Source organism: Ambystoma mexicanum, chromosome 1p (assembly GCF_040938575.1).
Source record: "Ambystoma mexicanum isolate Mex_15411 chromosome 1p, UKY_AmexF1_1, whole genome shotgun sequence".
In the NCBI taxonomy this organism is placed as follows: Eukaryota; Metazoa; Chordata; class Amphibia; order Caudata; family Ambystomatidae; genus Ambystoma; species Ambystoma mexicanum.
Window position 1 is genome coordinate 274,785,075 of NC_090921.1, and position 23,966 is coordinate 274,809,040.

At 48.3% G+C, this 23,966-nt stretch overlaps 1 protein-coding gene across 7 annotated transcripts in view; it reads right to left on the bottom strand.

Annotated features, from left to right (window-relative positions):
- SGTA (small glutamine rich tetratricopeptide repeat co-chaperone alpha) overlaps positions 1 to 23,966 on the bottom strand; it is a 728,086-nt gene that overhangs the window by 602,152 nt on the left and 101,968 nt on the right. For all 7 annotated transcript variants that reach the window (XM_069646646.1, XM_069646641.1, XM_069646636.1 and 4 more), the window contains exon 2: positions 6,724 to 6,832. In XM_069646646.1, the coding sequence (XP_069502747.1) occupies positions 6,724 to 6,823 (100 nt within the window). In that variant the 5' untranslated portion in view covers positions 6,824 to 6,832. The remainder of the gene's footprint in view (positions 1 to 6,723; positions 6,833 to 23,966) is intronic.

The following is a 23,966-nucleotide window of genomic DNA, read 5'->3' on the forward strand; positions in this document are numbered from 1 at the left end:
AGATGAGAGTAGATAAAGGCAGAAAACATCTATGCACCTTCTACTCCACAGGGGAGGAAGGGTGGGCACATGTGAATCTAAGCAAATTACGGTGAGAAATGTATCCCTTTTGAGGCTTGTGGGTCTGCTTAGATAACATGCTATGCATAGATTATCGAGCAGTGTCTAGAGAAGGTGGTGTGTTGGGAGAAGGTACAGCGGCAAATAGATGTTTTAGCACCACTTGTCACACCTGTGAATCTGCTTTAGAATATCAGTGCAGTAAGGCGGAGTAAAAGTATGTATGGAACTCCATGTAGCTGCTTTGCAAATGGCGTCTACAATGGCGTCTACAGGGACGTTTGCAATAAAGGCCAAAGTAGCTCCTGTACCCCTGGTAGATTGAGCTCTTGGCATGAAAGGCAGAGTTTTATTTGATAGGGAGTAGCAGAGCTGTACGCATTTCACTATCCATCTGAAGATGGTGTTTTTTGAGCCATGTTCACCTTCCTTGCCAGGTGCTAAGTAGACAAACAGTTGGTCTGTTTTTCTTAGTGGTTTTGTCTTGTTTACATAGTAAAGAACTGCCCTCCTTACATCTAGTGTATGGAGGTTCTTCTCAGCTGAGTTTGTAGGATTTTGAAAGAAAGCAAGTAGTTCAATGGATAGGTTAGCATGGAACTTGGATATGAACTTCGGTGAAAACCTAGGGTGTGTTCTTAGTACCAACCTGTCTGTGGGTAACAAAGGGCCTTGCACTGAGAAAGCTAGTAGCTCACAAACTCATATGGAGGTGATGGTCACCAGAAAAACTGTTTTGTATGTTAACTGTTTAAGGCTGGATTTGTGCATAGGCTCAAAGGGAGGACCAATGAGCTTAGAGAGTACCACATTGATATCCCACCCTGGAGATGGGTTGGAAATAGGGGGGTAAAGTCGCTTTACCCCCTCCATGAAAGCCTTAACAGGGACTTTCCACCAGGACACCGTGTTTTGTGAAGTGGAGTACACGTATAGAGCCACTAGGTGAACCTTGAAGGAGTTGAATATCAGGCCAGAGTCTAGTAAATTGAGGATATAGTGAAGAATGTGTGATGGAGTACATTCAATAGGGTTACATTTTTTGACTGCCACCATATTACTAATCTTTTCCATTTGTTAAAGTATCAGTGTCTGGTGTTAGGCTTGCGTGCCTCCTTGAGGATTTACATACACCTTTGAGATCGCTTTAAATGACCAAACGCTGACTTCAAGAGCCAAGCTGCCAAGTTCATAGATTGAAGATGTAGGTGTAACATCGCTCCCCCCATCCCACCCGTTGTTGGGTGAGCATGTAGAAAGGTCACAGGAGCTTGACTGGGTTGCACATCGCCAGTTTGAGCAGATGCAGAACCAAGGTTGGGTTGCCCACACTGGAGCAACCAGGATTGTTCCTGGTGCATTTTGTGCACCATCCTGTTGAGGAGCGGTGTCAGTGGGAAAGCATAAGAATATTTCCCTGACCAACTCATCCATAGGGAGTTCCCCTTGGATCTGGGTTGGGGGAAACCTGGATGCGAAGGCTGGGCATTGTGCATTTTTGGTTTGTGGCGACCAAGTCTAAAGGAGGATAGATGGCCCCAGAGGGAAAAGATATAGGGGGTCATTACGGGCGAGGCGGTAAGGGATTAACGGCCCCGGTACAGGTGCCAGAGCCGTCAACCCCTTACCGCCTCATTACGAGTCTGCTCGCAGGAACCCGCCAAGGATGCATGGTTTTACCAGTCACCCTTAGCGGGTCCCGCGAGCAGACCAGAGTGCCAACAACGGGCCGTTAACGGGCCCGTTGTTAGCACCCTCCCCATTCCCATTGAGCCTTAAGGGGGCTCGAATGGGAATGGGGATGGGTTCCTTGCATGAGGAATTACCAGGCCCTCCAAGGTCGGAATGGCCCGGTAATTCCTCATTCAAGGAACCAAGACCCCGGTACTTCATAAGGGGGTAGCCATCCCGCAAACAGCGGCATGGCTACCTCCAAGGTCATAATGACCCCCATAGTCTAAAACCCCTCCACTGAGTTGCCACTCGTGTTCTACTGGTAGGGGATATCTGCTTAGAGAGTGCTAGAGAACTGAGTACCCCTGGAACGTGTTGAGATTGTAGGAAGATGTTCCGCTTGAGTGTCCACTTCCACATGTTTTGGGCTAGTCTGGACAGGATTGGAGAGTGTGCTCTCTTTATTCCGGGAATTGAGCCAAATGTCATAAAAGATGCAGCAACGTAGAGATCAATATAATTTACAACTAAGCATTTCATTCACAATATCATTTTACACACTAATGTCCCTGAAAGATAAAAATCCAAATGTTGATGCTAAATTATAAGCTTATGCATAAACAGCTAAAAGCTTGCTAATTATTAACAGGACATGCTCAATAAACACTGTGCAGAGTATTTGTCCTGCGGTTAAAAAATGAAGCAGTACTGTTTTAACTTGCCTAACACCCCCATTATTTCCTGAAGGATGGAAATAAATATGTCCTTATAATTGTATAAATCGGACTAAAACAGCAGAACATTAGTTAAAAGTCTTTTACCAAACACCCATCACATACACTTGCAGCTATTAACTCTATTCTTGCCTTTTCAGCATATTGTGGCGGCTAATGGGCATGTTTGTTCTCAGAGTGCTTTGTTCTCAGTTTGGTCACCCATATCAATTCATTTCCTCGACATGGGTTCCCTACATAACTGGGAATTTAAGATTGTGCAATTTCGCCCTCCAGACCCTGGTCTCCATAAAGGCGCTTTCGGATATCGCTGGCACTTGTTTTTACTTCAACCAATGTTCCCTTTTAATGCTGGTGAACTTGTGACAATTTGAACGGGCGTCAGACTAAATGCGAAGTCTGGGCATTGTGCGTTTTCTCATACCTGCTGTTGTGTTGGTTCTAAAATTGTATTTTGCCACAGGCAGGTCCAGTACACCAGTGAACTCAATGCAACCTGGTCTTTGACGGATATCTGTTTCCCGATCAAGTGTGTAGGCCTGAAAACTCTGCAGGTGTCCATTATCCAACATAGAAATTAATTGTCTTTGGTCTGCAGTGTTTGGGCACTGCAGCATCCCCAAAAGGCAGAACCATAGGTTGTAACCACCTCAGATTTTGCCTTATAAGCCCGGATAGCACAGTGGGTGGCATATGCGACCTATTTTTCTCCTCAATCCATCGAGAGCGCCGTTCACCAGAGCCATTTTTGTCACCCGATTTCTACTGAGTGCGCCAATATAAATCCTGGCTCATAGTTACTCCTAAGTAGCTGAAGGAACTCACTCGTTCGAATTTTGCTCCCGACACAACGATAGGACAAAAAGAGCATCTGGGCTTGCCCACAGGCATAGCACATTTAACTTGATATCTCTTTTACAAACATCTTCATAATCTTTCACAAGGGTTTGTAAAACTGTATTGGTTCTGGCTTTTAACATGTCATCTGCATATGCCAGGGAATATGTTTTGTCCCCCTATTCTTGGTATATCAGCTGTCAGTTCACTTAAATTTGCAAATACTGAATTGACAAATAGGTTGAAAACCAAAGGGACCATGACACAGCCCAGCTTCACCCTATTAGTGGAGGAAAATTTAGAGGCAAGCCCCCCACCCACAAACCCTGCGGTGAAGCAAACTCTCGCGGAGACCCCTCCGGCATTGGGAATTTCAATTATGGCCAATAGCAATGAGGAAGGTATTCCCACATCTCACAGAGCGACCCACAAATAGCATTGAGAGGTCCATGAACCCCAAATACACCCCTGAATTATAGCAATGCACGTATTTATCAACTGTCAATTTAACTTAAGCACTTGGTCCACGGTACCCCTTCCCTCGCAAAACTCACATTGAAAATGTTATAACACTTTATGCTCTCTTGCCCAGTCCGACATTCCAGAATGCAGCACTCTGGCAAACAGTTTTGAGGATAAATCAAGGAGTGAAAAAAGTGAGACAATGATTGCTTCCTTCCAGCTGGGTGGGAAAACCTGTATATGAAGCATTGCATTGAACGCTGCAGTGAAGATTGCAGACCAGATCTTTGCCACCTATTTGTACAGTTTGTTGGGAACTGCATCTAGCACTGTAGCTTTCCAATTTGCCCAAATACCTAGAGCTCCTACTTCCGTCGGGGAGAAAACAATGCAATCTGCCTCCACTGCACCAGACTGCAGCACAGCCGCTTCAGGCTCGTTATTGTCCCCTTTATCTTTGACCATGACAAATGAAGGATGTCCCCCCCCCCATCCTTTTTCTTTTAACAGTACACCATTTCTCCCACTGGGAAACAGAGTATAAAAACATAGTAATGTCGGTTCAATCTGTACCGTGAGGAAAACTAGGAAAGGGATTTTGACATGCATTATAATTGTCATGTTTAGCACATGCAGGGATCTACAATCGTTGGCCCTGCGGAGGTTTCGGACTACAACGTCCATCAGCCCTAACCAGCATGGTCAAGGTAAGGGATCATGAGAGCTGCATACCAAAACATCACATGAGCTGCCGGTTGCAAACCCCTGGATACAGCACTGTCTACTTCCCATATGTTGAAACATGCTTCGGTGATAAAATGAGACAGTTACACTGGATGGGAACTGGCAGGAAGAAAATGCACATACTGTAATTTGATGTTGCAAGATATTTTAAATTCTACATATATGATTGATTGCATACACAGGGCTTGCAAAATCTACTAGCCCACTAGCATTGGCGAGTAGTTTTTATGAAGGGAGAGTACCATTTGCATGACACTCGACCTTGCTAGCGAGTATGGGGATGTTGTAAACCTATTTTCCATTAACTGCAAACACACTCTTTGCAGTAAAGGGCAAATGCAAGTTTCACTGTGCATGCTTGGCAGCATTGCACCAAATATGAAGTGTGCTTATGGCGACATGCACCATTTTAAAATGACAGATTGACAAGATGGAGGAAAAGAAGTGCCTGGCGTATCCAGTTTCTCCATGACCAGCGGCACAATGGTGACTGCACTAGTAAATATTTTGTCACCACTCACCTTGGGGCGAGTGCATTTTTCTTAGGTCGGGTATGTAAACTAAGGAACTCACTATACAGGTCTAGTGGGAATTTTAAGAATGTGCAAGGCCAGATACATACACTCTTACCAGAAGATCTATTTCCACAATGCAACATGGTACCTACTGTGTAATTTGTGTTGTCCATTTCCAAGTATTGTAGCCTCTGGAATAAATACTTTCACAGGATTAAGAAGCATTTTCTTAAACGTGAAGTTCTTGTTAAATATAGTAGGTGGCATTTGTAGCAATTTTAAATAGCCAGGGGAAATATCTTGTTTTGAGCATCTACCTACAAATCTTACCAGTCATTGGTCAGACAAACACATCAACACCAGCCATTGTTGTTAACTCCTACTTTCATCATTTCGATTAAGTCCACTACCTCAGCCAACCATTAAGATACTGTCCGATTGGGCTGCAAGTCCGCCGCCAGACAAAATGGATAAACAAACATTTGTTTAAAAACACCCACTGCACCAGACCAACTAAATTCTCTCGCTATTTTCATCAAAACTAAGTGGATCCTACATGCCAGGAAACTCAGGTCTGGATGTCACAACATCTTCCCACGGGTGGAAGAAGAGCTGAGGAGAATACACAGCCTTGCACTTTTCCTTTTAAATCCATATCTAACATGCCTATGTCTGCATTCCCTAATCAGCTAGGTAAGTGGTTCCACTGTGTTCTGAATGCAATTTGCACTCATGAGGACAATCAACTGAATACCACTGAACCAGCTAACATGAATATCTATAACTTACAAACCAAGAAGATGGTGAAATCTTCCAAGAAGCTATTAAACATTGTTCGAATTTTGACAAGTCTTTGGCTAGTTAGGTGGCAGATACATTTACAGGGAAGGACTTGGGACTCAGCATTTTCTGACAAAGGCAGCAAGGTAGTTCAAGAAAATGGACCAAAAATGCTCTCACAGAGCACACTAATTCCCAAGTCTCTCAGTGGATAGGAACGCAAAGGGCAGTGATTAGCAAAGTTCTTATTCTGAATTTTTAAAAAAAGGTTACACCAGTTGCCAGCCAAACTCATGGACCAATCAATCTCCAAAAGTGACAGCAAAACACTTCTAGAACATTTGCCAAAATGGATGTCAATCTGTAGACACATTTAAATAGTCGAATAGTGGCAACACAACTCTACAGACTCAAATTATTCTAGAAATCAAATATAATAGTGCTGCATTGCCCATCTCTTACCGAAAATGAACAGGACCTCCAACATAAAACAGAAGCACATAAATCCCACAGTCCACCATGACAAATTCATGAAACGATAGCATCAGTGTGTAAAACAAATGGCAAAATCAAGTGGAAAAGCTGTGGGGAGACACTCTGGTATATCAGATATTACTATAGGCATTAACAGTTCTGTGATTCTATAGTATGCAGGATACCATGGCAAATGAGGAAGTAAGATCCTGGACCTGAGATTAGAAATTTCAAATCCTGGCTAGACCACAAAACAGTCCTGTACTCAGAAGAGCACCTAGCCAGCACCAATTCAAACACCTCACAGCTAAGAAGCCAATCATTTGCTCCTTTTGGAATTTCTTACAAATTACCATATTAAAAATCATGCTTTCCCACTCCTAATGTGGACTGCTTCCAAGGCTAGATTGTGATCAAAGAATGACAAACAGCAGGGTACTAACCTTCCAGGCTCTCCTGCGCATCAGAGGAGAGGTCACCATTGTGCAGCTGGTCATGGAGAAACTGGATGATGGAATATGCCAGGCGCTTCTTGTCCTCCATCGTGTCAATCTGTCAGTGAAGCAAACAAAGAAGACACATTAGCACAATAGAAATATCACGAACATATTACTTGGTCAGTATTATCCCTCAATACTAAATTGATCTAAAGTCCCTTTAATGCTCAATTTGGGTGTCCCTGTGCCAGTCATGCGTCCTTTCCCCGAAAACACAGGGCCCATCTTCTGCCAAGTATGTGGAACTCCACTAGGTTTGGGAACCTAGTCCAAGCGTGGTGGAGTTACTTTTCATGCTGTGAATGTGGCTTAGGCTGCTTCATTTGGGGCCGGAAACAAGACTCATTTGCTTTTGGTCCCCAGGTTTACAAAATAAAACTATGCAATGGAATAAGATAATGTCCAGTGGAGTTCTCACTACTTATGATTCATTCAAAGCTTACAAGCGATCAATGTGTGTATAAGGCTATTACATTTGTACACCAGGCTTCAAAATGTTCACGTACTACTAGCCAATGGATAGTGACACACAGAGGCGAGGCTCAGGCGCGTGTACGACAGCAAGGGGTGGAGCCCTGCTGCACAGCGGAACGGGTTGTGCCGCGCAGCTAGGCTAACGCCAAAGGGAGAAGCCACTGTCCCGATACAGAAGCATACTGGGGCTATGAAGCCAAGCCCAACTAAAGTGAAGCTTACCTGTAGGTGCAACCACACCAAGGTGGTGGTGGGCCTGATGCTCGCAAACTAACGCCAAAACCAGGAACCAAGGGAGCAGAAGGACGGGAGAATGCCACAACCAGCAGAATTCGAAGATCGCTCATGTCCAGACCGGAAGATTAGCAGGGAGGGAGGAGTGCTGCCACTGCTGAAGAGACACACGCTCACTGGAGCGGACCCTGCAACGTGGAAGGTATGCTGGTTTCCCAGCTTGAGCGGGAACAGAGAGAGCTAAGTGAAGTACAGGGTCAGAGACAGCCCGAGAGAGAGAAAAGGGTTCAGAGAGCCCGATAAACTCAGAACAAACCACCAGAAAGGTCACAAAAACCTAAAACCACAAGTAGAAGAGAGGGGTTAAGGATACCCCACATAGCCAAGTGAAGTATTAGGACAAAGAAACGCAAAAGAGCCAGCGAGACCCAATAAAGAAATCAAAAAACACAAGGGAAACCCGGGGGCACCCAAAGCCTGAGTCTAGTGGGGAGACAAGTGTGATTAGCTAAATATGCCCCCCACCATTTGGAATTTTGTTTTTTTGGGAAACTTAAGGAGAACTGTTAAATTGAATCCTAAAAATCTAGGGAGAGATTCCTGGAGGAACCCCTTGGAAATATTCTAGTATCCAACCCAGTGTGCAGGACACTCCACTTACATTATTTTAAATTTTGTCTAAGTAACAGAGCCAATTTAGTGGATATATTTGGGCGGAGGACTATTTTTCTTTTTGACTATTGACAAGCACCTTAGTTTAATTTAATAAGAAGGGAACTCAACTTTTAGTGATGGGTTAGTTTTTCTTCTGGCTTGCCACATGTGGTGTCAAATGTGGGATTTGAGTGACCAGACACAGTCGGACTGGCCCAGATCGTATGGCCAACCCCATCTATCATCTTCCACCAATAGGACATTGGGTATGCTCCCAAGGATGGTTTTATTTCCCAAACAGTCCATGTTGGAGAAACGAGGGCCTACAGCCTTTTCCGCGAAACTCCCAGTTGATTTGTTGGACTATTAAGAGCAGAAGTCCCCTCTCTCTGAAAAATGTTTGGCTGTAGGACATTTTTATTTTTGTGTGATCAATGACGAGCACTTAGTTTCGTTTGATAAGAAGGGCACTCCCCTTTTAGTGATTGGGTTAGTGAAGCATTTGTTAGGCAGAAACCTGTGCAGTTCCCTCTGGGACCACTGCAAAAGATTTAAGACTACAGGTATTTGGCAGTAAACCCACTTGGTAGCAGTCTGTACCGCACAGATTCACTTGGTAGCTGTGGCTGAGCAGTCAGACTCTGCTCAAGAAAAGTTAGGCAGTATACAGAGTATTCACAATACGTCACAAGAACACAGTAGAACAAGCAAACACTGACCAGAGCTTGGTGTAAAAGAGATCTAATTATTTATTTAAAACCACATCTAATAAAACACACAGGCACTAATTTTATGCAGTTCAAAAACACGGTCACTAAAAGATTTACACTCCCTTAAAAGAATATTAGACAAGTCTTAAGTAAAGCTCCACTCAATTTCAGACAGCGGTGAGCGCTTAACGTAGATGGCACTCTAATAATTCGGTTTAAAAAGGAGCGAAAGGCAGAGCATAAATAGACACAGATCCCAACACTTTCAAAATAACACAGCAAGAGACGAAGGCAGAGTCAAACCGTGAAGTTAGAGTCCAGAAAGCCGGATCCACTTTAAGAGGATCAGAACGGAATGTGTCCAAGGTCACACGGTTGAAAAGTGCACAAATGTCTCGAAAAGGTTCAGAAACAGTTGGACCAAAAGAAAGGGACCAGTTAGAAGCTCAAGGCGGCCAGCCCAGTCCAGAAGGTTAAGGGATTATTATTACCTTGTAGCTATCTTTAGAAAGGGAGGCCTGGCGGACACGGTACCTTAAAGTGGTGAGAATACTCCAGCGGGGGCAGTTGTTCCTGGCAGCGGATGCAAGTCGGTACTTCGTCCGGGGGAAGAGAGGTTCTCGTCAGGAAGGAAGACAGGAGTCCGTTGCACTGCCAGGTAAGAAACCAGCTGCGGAGTTCTCGGGTAAAAGGAGCGGTCCTTTTATTCGCGGTCCAGTGGTAAGTGGCTATCCGGTTGCTGGGGTGCTTGGCACAGGCAAGTCGACCACAAGACGTCCTGGGATGCAAGGAAAAGAAGGTAAACTGGTTGTGCCCACCAGTCGGGAGAAGAAGAGACTCCAGCCGGGAGATCATCTGTCATCGGGAAGTGGTGAGTCGGTTCTGCAGGGCTCCACCGGTGGTGTCGTCTTAGCAGGTCGGCTCAGCTTCTCCCTCGTCGGATTCTCAGGTCCTGTGGCGACTTCTGAAGTTCCAGTCCCAAAAGCCCTGCTTTTATGCAGCACACCCCCATTCACTCAGCCTAGCTGTCAATTCACTCAGCCTAGCTGTCAATCAAACATGCTAAGTGGTGAGCCGGCCGGCTCACCACTTGGGCCAATCACACAAGAGTGCGACTTGAGTTACCAAGGTAACTCAGTCCAGGGTGCCTAAACCCCCTCCCACACCCGCTGTGGTACCCAGACAGAGTGGCACCACTTTTTGAGGCTTCTGTGGAGAAGGCCGCCAAAAAATGGAACAAAGGGCTCGACTTGGGTTGGAGTCACAGAAGAGAACAAACGCCATTTTAGAATAGAGTTCTGGCAAAAAATACCAACCGGAAAATTATTAAATAAATAAACCGGCGGTATGTTCGAGGCTATGAGAATTAAATAATTAAAGTTGGTAGCCTTGAACAATGGGAAGATCCCATAGAGATATATTTGCGGTCGAATATAAAAAGTAGTATCCACTGCCACCAGCCAAAACTCGATCAGGGGGGACGGAGACGTGACCCCTCGACTAACAGACCCCGGGGCAATCGAATTGCCCCGACCAGCACGTCCACAATATGATGTTTTGTACTGGTTTCTGTTCATAATTTGGGACTAGTAAAGCCAATGGTGACTTTACATGCCCTGGGAGACATTAGTCAGTCCCAGGGTATGGAGTCTATAGTGGGGTGTCACTATGACACCCCTGTGTCACTGCACGGAGGGTGCTGTGTAACTCACATAGTAAAAACACATGAGACCCTATGGAGTAAAGGACCCCATAGCCCATAAGGAACAAGTTACTTACCTGTAACTGTTGTTCTCCGGCATGTGTCTGGCATGAATTCACATGCTCATGAATATTCCCCGTCGTCAGGCTCAGAATCCTCGGTAAAGAAAAATCAGTATCAGTTTCGTTTCTGATCTGTCTTTCGTAGTAGTAACCAATCACTGATCTCTGCGTCATACTGACCACAGCCAATGACTGCCATCTCCCTAAGCCCCGCCTCTGGCAGCCATCTTCAGATTTGGTAGCACGTGAAGTGGATGTATGACCAAGTGAAGAGCCGCAGAGGGGTAGCGGGAGGGTTCGCATGTGAATCCATGCCAGACCCATGCCGGAGAACAGTTACAGGTAAGTAACTTGTTCCTTCTCCAGCATGGGGCTGGCATGGATTCACATGCTCATGAATAAAAGAATACATAGCAGTACACACATGCACAACCACGGGAGGTGGCAACAGGCTCAACATTAAGTAATACAACAACTCAACATTAAGCATCTCTTACCTTCTCACCAGGCTCACCTTAGGCGAACAGGTTGCGCAGCACTGCTTGGCCGACCCTGGACTCCTCCCTGGAATCCCAGTCGACTCAGTAGAATTTCGTGAAGGTGTGCGTCGACCTCCACGTAGCAGCCCTGCAGATGTCCAGCAGGGGCACACCAGATAGGAACGCAGTGGTAGCTGCGATCGCTCTGGTGGAATGGGCTCTCGGACAGCCGGGCAGCGGTCGGTTTGCCAACCGATGACAGTACATGATACAGCCGGAGAGCCATCTGGAAATGGAAGCCTTTGAGAGAGCCTTCCCCTGATTGACAGGTCCAAAGTTCACAAAAAGTTATGGCGTCTTCCAAAAACTCTTCGTACGGTCCACGTAGAGCTTCAGCGCTCTAGCCACATCCAGCGAGTGCAAAGTCCTTTCAGCCGACGACGAAGGCGACGGGAAGAAAACAGGCAACACCAAGGGTTCGTTGAGGTGGAAGTCCGACGGCACCTTGGGCATGAAGGAGGGGTGCGTCCTGAGCACTACCCTCGTGTCGTTTAAAGTCAAGTACGGGGGCTTGCAGGAAAGGGCCTGTATCTCTCCCACCCGTCGTGCGGAGGTGATGGCCACAAGAAACGCTGTTTTCCACGACAAGAACTTCAACGGAGCTGAGTGCAGAGGCTCGAACGGAGGTCCCATGAGCTTGGTCAGCACCACGTTGAGCTCCCACGCCGGGGCCAGAGCCTTCACCGGCGGGAACGATCTGAAAAGTCCCTTCATGAATTCTTTCAGCAGACGATGAGACCACAAAGACGTCCGTGCCGTGGTTCTGGTGTATCGGGAGATCGCAGCAAGATGAATCTTGATGGAAGCGTGCGCCAGTCCAACCTTGGCCAGCGTCAGTAGGTACGGCAGTACTTGGAGCCGTAATCCGTAGAGGGTTAATCTTCTGTGCGTGGCACCAGACAGAGAACCTCTCCCATTTGTGTCCGTAGCATTTAAGAGTTGAGGACGCCCTGGCCTTTGCAAGAACCTCTCTGCAGTCTGCCGGTATGTCGTAACCTCCAAACTCTAGCGCGTCAGGAGCCAGGCCTGTAAGTTCAGCGACTTCGGATCGTGATGGAGGATGGTGCCTCCTTCCCTGGAGAGAAGATCCGCGTCCACTAGCAGCTTGAATGCCGGGAATGCCGACAAGTCCAGAAGGTCCGGGAACCATATCTGCCTCGGCCACGCAGGTGCGACGAGGATCATCCTGCACCGTGACCTCTTGAGCTGGTTGATGAGCCGGATCAGCAACGGCAATGGGGGGGGGGGAACGCGTATAGAAACAGGCCCTCCCAGGGGAACGAGAAAGCATCGCCCATGCTCCTCGGCTGGGGAAACCTGCTGGCGAACCTCCGGCACTTGGAGTTCGTCGCCGTCGCGAACAGATCGATCTGGGGTGTGCCCCACCGTCGGAAGAGGCGGTCCACTAGATCCTGTCTTAGTTCTCACTCGTGGCATGAGCACAGCTCTCTGCTGAGCGAGTCAGCGATGGTGTTTTTTATTCCTGCCAGATGAAACGGCACCAGAAACATCCCTTGGGCGACGGCCCAATGCCACAGATCCTGCGCCTTCTTGGACAGGGCTGGGGACCTGGTGCCCCCCTGCTTCCTGATGTAGAACATGGTGGTGGTGTTGTCGGTGAAGATCCTCACCACCTTGTCCTTGAGGGACGGCAGAAAGGACCTGAGGGCCCAAAACACTGCACGGAGCTCCAGGACGTTGATATGGAGGGACTTCTCTGTCGGAAGCCAAAGGCCTCTCGCGTGCAGATTTTCAGTGTGCGCTCCCCACCCTTCCAGGGAGGCATCCGTGGTCACTGTCTTCTGGTGGCCCGGGGTCTGGAAGTCCATGCCCGCCGTCAGATGCGCGCGGGTGCCCCACCACCGGATACCTCGTTGGAAGCTCTAGTCGAGCGTGATCCTGTCCTCGAAGCTGCCTGTCGTCTGGATCCAGCGAGCGTCCAGGAACTCCTGTAACGGGCGCATCCGAAGCCTGCACAGGCGGATGAGATAAATGCAAGAAGACATCATTCCGAGGAGGGATTTGATGGACCTCACCCTGGCCGCGTCCGCAACCAGCATCCGCGGCACCGTGCCCATGATGGATCTCGTCCTTTCCTCCGACGGAGTGGCCAGAAGCGCCACTGTCGAGTTTCGCTCCCAGAAACAGTGCGTCTTGCACGGGCACCAGATGGGACTTGCCATAGTTTATGGAGAATCCCAGGTCCGTGAGTAGTTGGACGGTCCTCGCCGTGTGCTCTGCGGCGAGCTCCCTTGTCTTTGCTCGGATGAGCCAGTCGTCCAGGTAGGGGTAGACGTGGATCCCCCTCCAGGCGCAGCTGCGCCGCCACTGGTGCGAGGCACTTCGTGAACACCCTGGGTGCCGACCTCAATCCGAAGGGAAGGGCTCTGAACTGGTAGTGACGCCCTTGGACCACAAACCTGAGAAACTTTCGGTGTCCCTTTAGGATGGGGATATGGAAGTAAGCATCCTCCAAATCCAATGACGACAGGAAATCGCCCTCCTCCAGCTGACCCAGGACGTGCTGGAGGGTGACCATCCGGAACTTCTGTGCCTTGATGAATTTGTTCAGTCGTCGTAGGTCCAGGATGGGATGCCATCCTCCTGTCTTCTTCACGAGGAAGTACCCTGAGTAAACTCCGGAGCCCCGAAGCCTCTTTGGGACGAGCTCGATGGCGCCTTTCTTGAGCATCGCCTTTACCTCCAAGAGAAGCTGAGGGACATGATGTTCCTTCCTGGCCACGGGGGGCCGTGCGGGCACTTCTTTAGAAACCCGACCTCGTGACCCTGGGCCAGGGTGTCCAGCACCCAACGGTCGGTGGAGATGGACTCCCACACGCTGACGAAGTTCGCCAGCCGGCCTCCCACCGGGATGCTTCGGTGGGGGCCCAACCCCACGGCCGGTTCAGTCCTGCTTCGACGAGGCTTTGCTGCCTTGTCCTCCCTGGCGACGACGGCAGGTTCCGCCCAACTTGCCTCGTCCCCTGTAGGCTATCTGTGACGACGAACGGGCCACTTGACGGTAGGTGGAATATCCGCCGCCGGAACCTTTGGAGGCACCCTGCTTGCCTCCGGCGCTGGGAAAGGGCGGCCGTCGCTGGAGAACACCAAGAGCCCGGGCCGTCTCCGTGTCTGTCTTGATGGCTTGTAGGGAATCGTCCACTGTTTTCCCAAACAGGTTGCTCCCATCGAACGTCATGTCCAAAACTCTGGTCTGCACGTCCTGCCGGAAGTCAGTTGCCTTGAGCCATCCACGCCGTCTAAGGCACACGCCGTTGCCCAACTGGCGAAACCCAGTGTCAGCGATGTCCATCGCTATCGTAATGGCGTGGTCCGACGCCACTTCTCCTTCCTGCAAGATCTCTAGGGCTTCCGCCCTCTTGTCGTCCGGTAGGGAGTCCAGCAGGGGGGGCGATCTTGTACCACAACTCCCTGTCGTAGCGGGCTACGATAGCCAAGGCGTTGGCAGCCTTCATCGTTGTTGCCGCCGATGAGATGAGTGTCCAATCTTGTCCAATTTCTTTCCCTCGCCGTCCGGGGGGGGTGGGGTGAGGGGGTGGAGATGTTGACGTAGAGGCCGAAGCCCCCCCCCGCTTTCTTCCTGGCCGCCGCGGAGACGACCGAGTCCGGGGTCGGCTGTGCCCGAAGGCACAAGGGGGCCGCGTCCGGGACCCGGTACTTCTTCTCGTACCGATCCCTTCTCGCAGGCGTTGTGGATGGGTTCTTGAGGAGGGCGAGACCCTCATCCCAGATATCGTCCAGTAGAGGTACAGCGAGGACCGTCTTCCTCTTGGTCTCGCGCCGTTGATAAAAGAAACCTTCCTTCTTCTCTTCCGGGCAGAGCTGGAAAAGCTCGGATGCCCTGGCGATCATGGCATGAAACGATCCAATCTCGTCGGGCGGGGAAGCCCGGGGAGGAGGTGACGACGGAAGATTCTCGTCGTAAACCTCGTCGTCTGTACCCGTCGCGGCCGTGTCCGTCCCTGTATCATCCCCACGGGTCGTGGACGGGGAGGAGGGCTGAGCACGGCGCGATGGTTGAAAGGGAGGTGGAGGATGAATCCTCCTCTTAGGAGGAGGGCTCCCAGAAGGGCCTGGCTCCGGGTCCCCCGTCGGGAGCGGTTCCTCCGTTGGTGGTACGGCAATCTCGTCCTTATCTCCGAGCATAAGGACTGTATGGCCAACAAAATGGCCACCGAGTTGTCCTGCAGCACTGGTTGAGGGGATTCCGACGGGCGGTCAGGAGCCTCGTCGGCACCCTCGACGTTCTCGTCTTCTCCTATGCCGGGGTCCCTCCCGACGGGCTTGTCTTCTTCCATGCCAATGCCGTGGCTTAAGACTTCGATCAGCTCCTCTTCAGAGGTTGAGGCCGAATCCACGACGACCTCCTGCCCTCCCTTTTTCTTCTCCGTCAGAAGTTTCACTGGGGTCCTGTCGATGGGCTTGAAAGAGGACTCCCTCCGCGGTGGCAGGGAGACTCTGGGCCCCGAGGTCGCCTCCACTGGTGTAGCCTCCACAGGCTGAGCCAGGGCCGCCGCGACTGTCTCGATAGAGGCCTTGGCAGGGTGGATCAAGGCTTTCACCACCTTAGGTGCGCTCACCGCCTTCTCCTTGGGGGAGGGTCACTGTCTCGCTCCCCCCCCGATGGGGCCTTCGAGCTCGACCGGGGTCTCTCCAGGAGCTTCGCCAGGTGCTCGGCCTTCCTCTTACCCGAACCAGAGCGTTGGCTCGTGGTTGATGGCGCCGGGAGGATGCACCCTGCCTGGCAACCGTAGAGCCCGACCGTTTGGCGCTACCGGTGCCAGCGGACTCGCGGTGCTTGGCCTTCTGTTGGGCCCCCGTCGCCGGGGCACCCTCAAAGGTCTTAGAAGACCGCTCGGACTACTACTTTTTCTCGCCTTACGGGCTCTTCCCTTCCAGCCAGTTGGCGAGACGCAGATGGCGGTCCTTCATGGTCCGCTCCGACATATTGACGCAAAACGCACAGTCCTTCTCCACGTGCGTCTTGTCCTCATGCAGGCAGTAGAGGCAAAGGGAGTGTTCGTCCTCCTTAAAGACATTCTGAAGCTGGCATCCAGGGCAGACCCTGAGCAGCTTTCCGGGCGTCAAGCTTCCCTTCTCCTGGGCCATGTCCGAGATGGGCCTGAGAAACTTCTGGAGTCCTCCAAAAGCGTGGCTCGACGAAATCTTCACCCTTGAGGGGCATAGAAGAATCCAACACGGGTTCCCGTTGATCGGATAAAGAAACGGTGGAGCTTGAGGCTCTTTTGACCGAAAAAAAGAGAATTTTCCTATGAAAAAGCGTGAAAATGCACTACAGCTTGAGAGCAATAGCACGAGGATCCCAACACTTGAACGTGCAGTAAAAATCTGAAGATGGCTGCCAGAGGCTGGGCTTAGGGAGATGGCTGTCATTGGCTGTGGTGAGTATGACGCAGAGATCAGTAATTGGTTACTACTACGAAAGACAGATCAGAAACGAAACTGATACTGATTTTTCTTTACCGAGTATTCCCAGCCTGACGACGGGGAATGTTCATGAGCATGTGAATCCATGCCAGACCCCATGCTGGAGAAAACACATTAACAGTGAAAGGAATACCACAAATCATGTCCAAAAGTGGGAGAAAAAGAGTCTCACTCTTGGCAGGAGAAAAAAAACAAACTCCAGAAATCCAGCAAAGCTGCTGGGGGACTCACTAGGTTAGGAAATTCAGCCTAAACAGAGAATTCTCCCTAACAGCATTTTCCTGTTTAAGTTCAATAAAGACACTTGAAAAGTATGTCCTCTAGTTCGAGTCCTCCTTTTGGCTTGCCACAGTATATAGATGATGGAGGGGGCAAGTGACTTCTACCTGGCTAGTAGCTTGAAATTCTGATAAGATAGCACAGTAATTTAATGCACCTGGGGCAGGACTCGGTAAGCAACTGCGGGGGTCTCTAGTTACAAAAGCAGAAAGATACTTCAATAGGTCTGCAGTTAGGAACTTCCTTTTCTGAACTATAGGACACATGCAGTACACAGACCACAAATATATGGTTGTTTGAAAATCGTGCTCCCAGGCTTCTCCAACTGGTATAGTTGAATACTGCACGGCAGAAAAGATTGAGGACAAAAACCTTTTTTAGGGCGAAATTCAACAGATAAATGTGGACCGGTGGATTAGGGTGATAACTAATATGGGGTGTATGGGAAGGGCTGCAGGGGTCTCCCTCCGCATAGACTTGCATTTAAATGATCTAAAAAAAAACAAACATACATGTTTTGTTTCTTTGTAATCGCATAGCTCCCTCCAATCGGCCAAATAGTTTGCTAAAGGGCAAATCATTCACCCTCAATAGTCCAGTTTCCTTATCCCCAAAACTGGAGGAGCCCTTAGAAACAGACCATCTGTTGGCAGAAGGAATTCTACAGGTTTTAAAAGACTTTCATTTGAAAGTGTCCAGTTTGGTCATGCACTTGGACCTGAAGTAGGCCAGTTCACCGACACCCCCAAAAAACAAAAACCTTACCTGCCCCATGCCCCTAATCCCCTACCCACACAAAAACACATTTTTTAAATCTAACTTTGATTCCAAAGCCAGGCAGGGACCATAAGAAATGTGGGAATTGCAGACAGATTTAGTTAATTAATATTGATGTAAAGGTTCTCAAAAGTATTAGCGAATACATTAGAAAAGTATATGGGATACTGGATTACAACCTCTGAGGTTGGTTTTATGAGGGATAGGTTTGGGCATGATAATATTAGGACAATTACCTATGTGATGGGTCTTCATAAAGATGTGCTTCTGGCTACAGTGTTAGTTTTTATGGATGTTGAAAAAAGCCTTTGACAGGGTCAACTGGTCTTCTGAGTTTACTATGCAGAAAAGGTTCAGTGCTCGATTTCTAAAGGCGATCAGGTGTTTGCATCACGCTGCAAGGGCAAACTTCTGGTTATATAACGAACTCTTGATTCATTCACGCTTACATGGGACACAAGACAGGATTGCCATCTGTTGCTGTTTTTATATCGCTTTGGAGCCACTTGCTGATTGTATTCGTCAAGAGCTAGGAATAAGAGGACTTAAATTTAGGGATAAAGTGAAAGTCCTGTTGTTTGCCGATGACATGGTGATTATACTCTCAAACGCAGAGGAGGGAAGTGTAATCTTGAAGAATGCATTTGAAAAAATGGGCAAACCTTCAGTCAACTTGGAAAAGTCTGAGGTATTTCTGCTTTCTAAAACATGCAGAAGAGGGGATTTTGCAGAATGGAACTGTAAATGGTCAAACTCGCAGGTTAAAAATTTGAGAATGTTTTTAAATCAGAGACTTGAAGAGAATTTTAAAGTTTAATGTAGAAAAATTGACAGGAATACTAATGAAAGATGTTAAGAAATGGGAAAGACTGAATGTAGGAATCTGGGCTAGAATCAATGCCATCAAAATGTCTTTAGTACCAAAAGTGCTAATACAGTCACTTCCTTTGCATTTCACAAGAAAGTTGCTTAAGAGAATTGATCGAATATTTCAAAACTTCCTATGGGGTGTGTCACCTTGTGGGATTAAGAGATCGCACACACGGTTAAAAGGTAGAATATAACTTTAATATATTAAAGTAGGTTCTCAACAATCTTTCCAAGAAAAAGGATACTTGTAGCAGTAGACTCTTTGTGAAGGGATGGCGCTTTCTCACTCTTAGTCTTAAACGCCTATCTGACCAACCTTGGATTTGTGAATAGTCTTGACCAAAGATATAAAGAAAGATGTAAAGGGCTTCCTCTCGTATAGACAAACTATATCAGCAGGTTGAAGAGAGAAACAGGGTTACCAATTGTGCTATTGTCAGATAGTTCTGCAGAATAGACAACGTTCCCCTTCAACTGTTACTTGACAAAGAACTGCTTCCCACTTTGGGTTTAAGATCCTTTCCGTCGGCTTTCCGGTCTCATCAGTTCAAACGAATCAAAGTAGTTGTCTTGAAGCCTTGTGAAAATACTACCCTCTGAACATACCTCACCCTGTGCTGAACTCCTTCAGTCTTGTTTGTCCCGCCCCTCTTTCTCTTCTCACCCGAAGCAAGAAACAATCCCCGGTTGCAGCTGTGCTTTGGCTCAAATAGCGCCTCAGTTCACCCCCTTTCTCCCCTTCAGCTTCTCTCATCGTGGTCTCCTTCGAGCATTACCAGCTGTTAGGCTTGTCAGCGTAAGCCGCAGTTGGACGCCGCTTAGCCTGCCGCTCCTCCTCGCCGCTCGGATACTTGACTCCTCCCCCTTTTCTTCTTTCCGGACTGCGATTCGTCTCTCCCAACAAGCACAAAAAGCCTCTTCACGTTGGAGGCCCACCCTAGTGCTCCGTTCCTTGAACTTCAAAACAGGCGTTCGTACGATAAATCGGGGAAGGCAAGACCAGTCTCCTGCACACTCTTCTTTACGCTCGGACGGAGTTCTCCAGCCGGATAGCAAACTTCTCTCGGCTCACAGAAGAAACGTTTCCTGAGCCTCCGGTCAGCAGTTCAAACAGATCAAACTCACTAGCGCAACCTATTAACAAATTAATCTCAGTTTCAGCTTAGTAGGCCCATTCGTAACGGCCAGCTTCCTCCTCGCTCAGCTGGGCAGTCTCCTGGCAACAACAAAAACAGAGCATTCCACCCCAGGTTAGAAAAAAGTACCTGAATGCAGGCGACATAACCCAAGAGGAAATGTCTCCATAAGTTCCGCCCTCCATCTCTAATCAGCCTTTCTTATTCCCTGCCCGCAATTCATCACATAGTGAAAAAAAGAAACACAGAATCCCTAGATATATCCTGATGTGTAGTATACAAGGTGGTTTTGTTGACTCAGACCTTATCATACAGGTTTTATACGAAGCCTTCCAATTATATGATACCCAAAAGAACACATGAGCATGTTGAGTTGACGATCAAAGGAGAGCTTTCTTTCCCTCTAAACTGGATAGTGTCTATTCAATGGGGAAAATGTGAATGAGCATTAATAAATTAGCCAATATAGATTGGACACGAGAAGCTCTGGTCGCCCGGCTGAATGACACAGAACAGAATATATATTTAAATTGTAACGCCGCTCTTTGGAGGATTCCCGGCCTCCAAATTGCAAATAAGTCTCCAAGTTGGATTTTGAAAGGGATTCTGAAGTTAGGTGATGTTCAGGATGGGCAGGGGGTACCTTTTACAGAGTTACTGCACAAATGTAGTCTGGTTAAAAGGGAGTTGGGTTGTTTAAGTTCCTTTTGGTAAAGAGATTAGAGATGTTGTCGGGCCCAATGGAAAAAGAACCCATTGGATGGGCCATATTCACATCTCCATCCCAAATGGCATCTACTGTCCTTAAATTAATGCCTTTGGATCGTTGCGTTATTGACTTTTGGGGAAAGTTGCAGACTACTTGGGAGAGTGAATTTGAGAGTAACATCTTGGATGATGAATGGAGTCAGGTACAACGTGTAGGCTACAGGAGCAAGTTGGATTTAAATTTGAGACTCACCAGAAAATTCTGGGTCACCTATATTGGACCCCAATACGTATGCACAGTCTTGGTTTATTGGACAATGATCTGTGCTGGGGATGTGGAAAGGGAAAAGGCACAGATGCGTATGTTGTGGAATTGTTCTAGGTCAAAAAACTTTTGGGGAGATGTCCTAGACAGAATAGACACTTTTCTTTCTATACGTTTTCGCCAAGTATGCCGCTACAAACAATTCTCCGAACTAGCAGAGGAAGGTGTACGGTTGACAAACAATACAGCCAATGGATTGATAAGGTTCTGATGGTGGCTGTGAAACAAATCTTGAAACTATGAAAAACTAGAAAAAAGCCACAATTGGAGAATTGGGCGAGTGATGTGCAATTGCTGTCAGATTTTGAATTGTGAATGTTTCGTAGGAGGAATCAGGAAGATGTCGATCTGGAACTCTGGATTTTGTTAAATGATCTGTATGGTTCTTACGTCTGTGTGGTGAATGGTCCTTAGAAAAGTGTGGAATTCTAGGCATTATGGCTGGGTGTGTTTGTGTATGTAGGACGGGTTTTGTTTGTGTCCCTCTTTTACACCTTAGCACTTTTGTTGGATTTACAATTCGGAATGTTATAGGTTGATATTGATCGTTCCATGCATCTTTTCTTCTTAAAATGTGGTATTTACCAAAGTTCCAAAACGTTAGACATTTTTATGAGACGTGTGAGAATAAAGAGTTTAACCAAAAATAATATCTTTTATGAGTCATTTTAAAACTGAATAGCTCCCTCAACATGCTGGGCATTACTTCAGGCTGGGAAAGCCCAGGCCTATACTCATGATCCAGTGGTAAGGTTGTCAGTTTCCCCAAGTGAACACATTTTGTGGTCTAGATCAAATCGCGATCTTGCAGCTTTCCAAATTTAACCTAGTAGCATTACCCGGAGCAAATCATTCTAACTTTGAAGCGCTCATATCAGGTAAATGTTTATAAACAATATGATATGATATGGCATTTGTAACGCGCCTATACACAAGTGTTTCAAGGCGCGACGAGGCAGGGAGGAGGGAACAGGGGGAAGACAGACAACGATCCTACTAGGCCAGGTGTCATTCAGATGGCGCAAGTGCAGGGGTAGGTGGAAGGGAAAAAGTGCAAGGGGAAAGGGGAGAGGGGGAAGTGCTGAACAGGGTAAGTAGAATAAAAAATAAATAATAAATAGGGCCAGCTGGTGGCAAGTGCAAGGTAAGTGCAGACAAGTGCTGGGAGGGGGGGGGGGGGCTGTAAGGGATGCAGAGACAGTCCCGCAGTGCTGGGGTTGCCAGGGAGGCAGTGCAAGTGGAGAGTGGCTGGGCCAAGGACCGAGGTCGGTGAGAGAGGCCCAGGTGCAGGTTCAGTGCAGTTTCAGTGAAGAATTAGCAGGGGAGAGGGAGAGAGAAAGCAGAAGCAAAGAGGAAGGTTTTGAGGTGCTTCCGGAACCGAAGATGGTTCTCCTCAAGTTTCAGGGAGGCATGAAGGCTGTTCCAGAGGGAGGCCCCTGCCGCAGAGAGAGATCTACCCCCAGCTCGTTGCTTCGAGAAGCGGCTGACCCTGAGGGAGTTGGAGACAGATGAGCGAAGGGCTCGGGAAGGAAGATATTTAGGAAGAGAGAGTTGAAGGTATATAGGCCCCAGAAGGCATTGTGGACAATGCAGAGGGTTTTGAACTTAATCCTCGCAGCCACAGGGAGCCAGTGTAGAGATTTCATTTCTGGAGAGATACGGTCCCTGGGCTTGAGGCCAAGGACAAGTCTCGCAGTCCTGTTCTGGATGAGTTGCAGAGGGCGGAGAGTAGAGGCAGGCAGATTAAGATAGAGGCTGTTACAGTAGTCCAGCTTCGAGAGAACCAGGGCTCTGGAGACCGTGAGCTTCTGGGGGAAGGAGAGGAAGGGAAGAATACCTCTGAGGAGGTGCAGCTGGTAGTGAGACTTCTTAGAGACGTCAGTAATATGAGGAGAGAAGGAGAGTGTGGAGTCGAAGATGACCCCGAGGTTTTTTGCCTTGCAAGTAGGAGCAGGAAGCGGGCCAAGCGAGGCTGGCCAGAGCGCTGCAGGGAAGGAGGGAGTGGGTGTGCCGATGAGTAGAATCTCAGTCTTACTGGCATTAAGGCAGAGGTCATTGGCGGCACACCATTCCTGGATGGCAGATAGACAGTCGGAGATGAGGGAAGGAGAGGAGGAGGCCGAGGGTAGCCTGAAAATGAGCTGGGTATCATCCGCATAGCACTGAAAGTTGGGGCAGAGAGTGGCGATGCGGTGGGCAAGGAGTGCCAGATACTGGTTGAACAGCCAGGGAGAGAGATTAGATCCCTGGGGGACACCACAGGTAGAGAAGAAGATGTCAGAGAGGAAGGACCCCAGTTGGACCTGGGAGGGTCGGTTGGAAAGGAAAGAGGTCAGCCACGCCAGAGCCTGACCAGTGATACCCAGGTTATCACGGAGACGGTTGAGCAGGATGGCATGGTTGACAGTGTCAAAGGCAGAAGAGAGATCGAGCAGAATGAGAACACACGGAGTGTTGGAGTCGAGGTTTGAGAGCAGGTCCTCACGGATGTTCAGGAGAGCAGTTTCCGTGCTTCTGGCAGCTCTGAAGCCAGATTGATAGTCATGAAGACTACCAACAGATTCAGCATGGAGGTTGAGCTGGGAGATGGCCAGTTTCTCCAGGAGCTTGCCCAGGAAGGGAGTGATGGAGATTGGGCGATAGTTAGCTGGGCAGGCGGGGTCGGAAGAGGGTTTCTTAAGAAGAGGATGCACAAGGGAGTGCTTAAGGGGGGATGGGAAGACTCCAGAGGCGAAGGAGTGGTTGCAAAAATCAGCCAGGGCAGGAGCCAGGGAGTCGATGTGGTCCTTGATAGTTTTGGAGGAGCAGGGGTAAACCTGTTTAGACGAGACTTTCATAGATCGGACTTGTCTGGAAACCTCGTCAGCAGAAAAAAGGGGAAAGGCAGAGAAGGAGGGAGGAGGGGTGGCTGCAGAAGGGCCAGAGGGAGAGCCAGGAAGAGATGGAGGGAGGTGATAGGAGGAGAGTGTGGACAATGTGAAACAAGGAACAGTTTGAGGGACAGGCCAAGTGCACAACCTCATTATCAAACATCCCCCCCTTCTATCAAGCTTACTACCGTTGTTTCAAAACACCACAGTCTTATATAATAGTCCACATGAAATATATTAATGTTCAAATACTTTTCTGTATATAACATCAACTCCTATTGGGTTTGCCAATGCTTGCTACAAGCAGTGTTCTCTTCATAAAGTGCAGTTGAATCCGACAGTAAGGATGCAGGTTTACTTTCAGATTATGAAAGAAACCC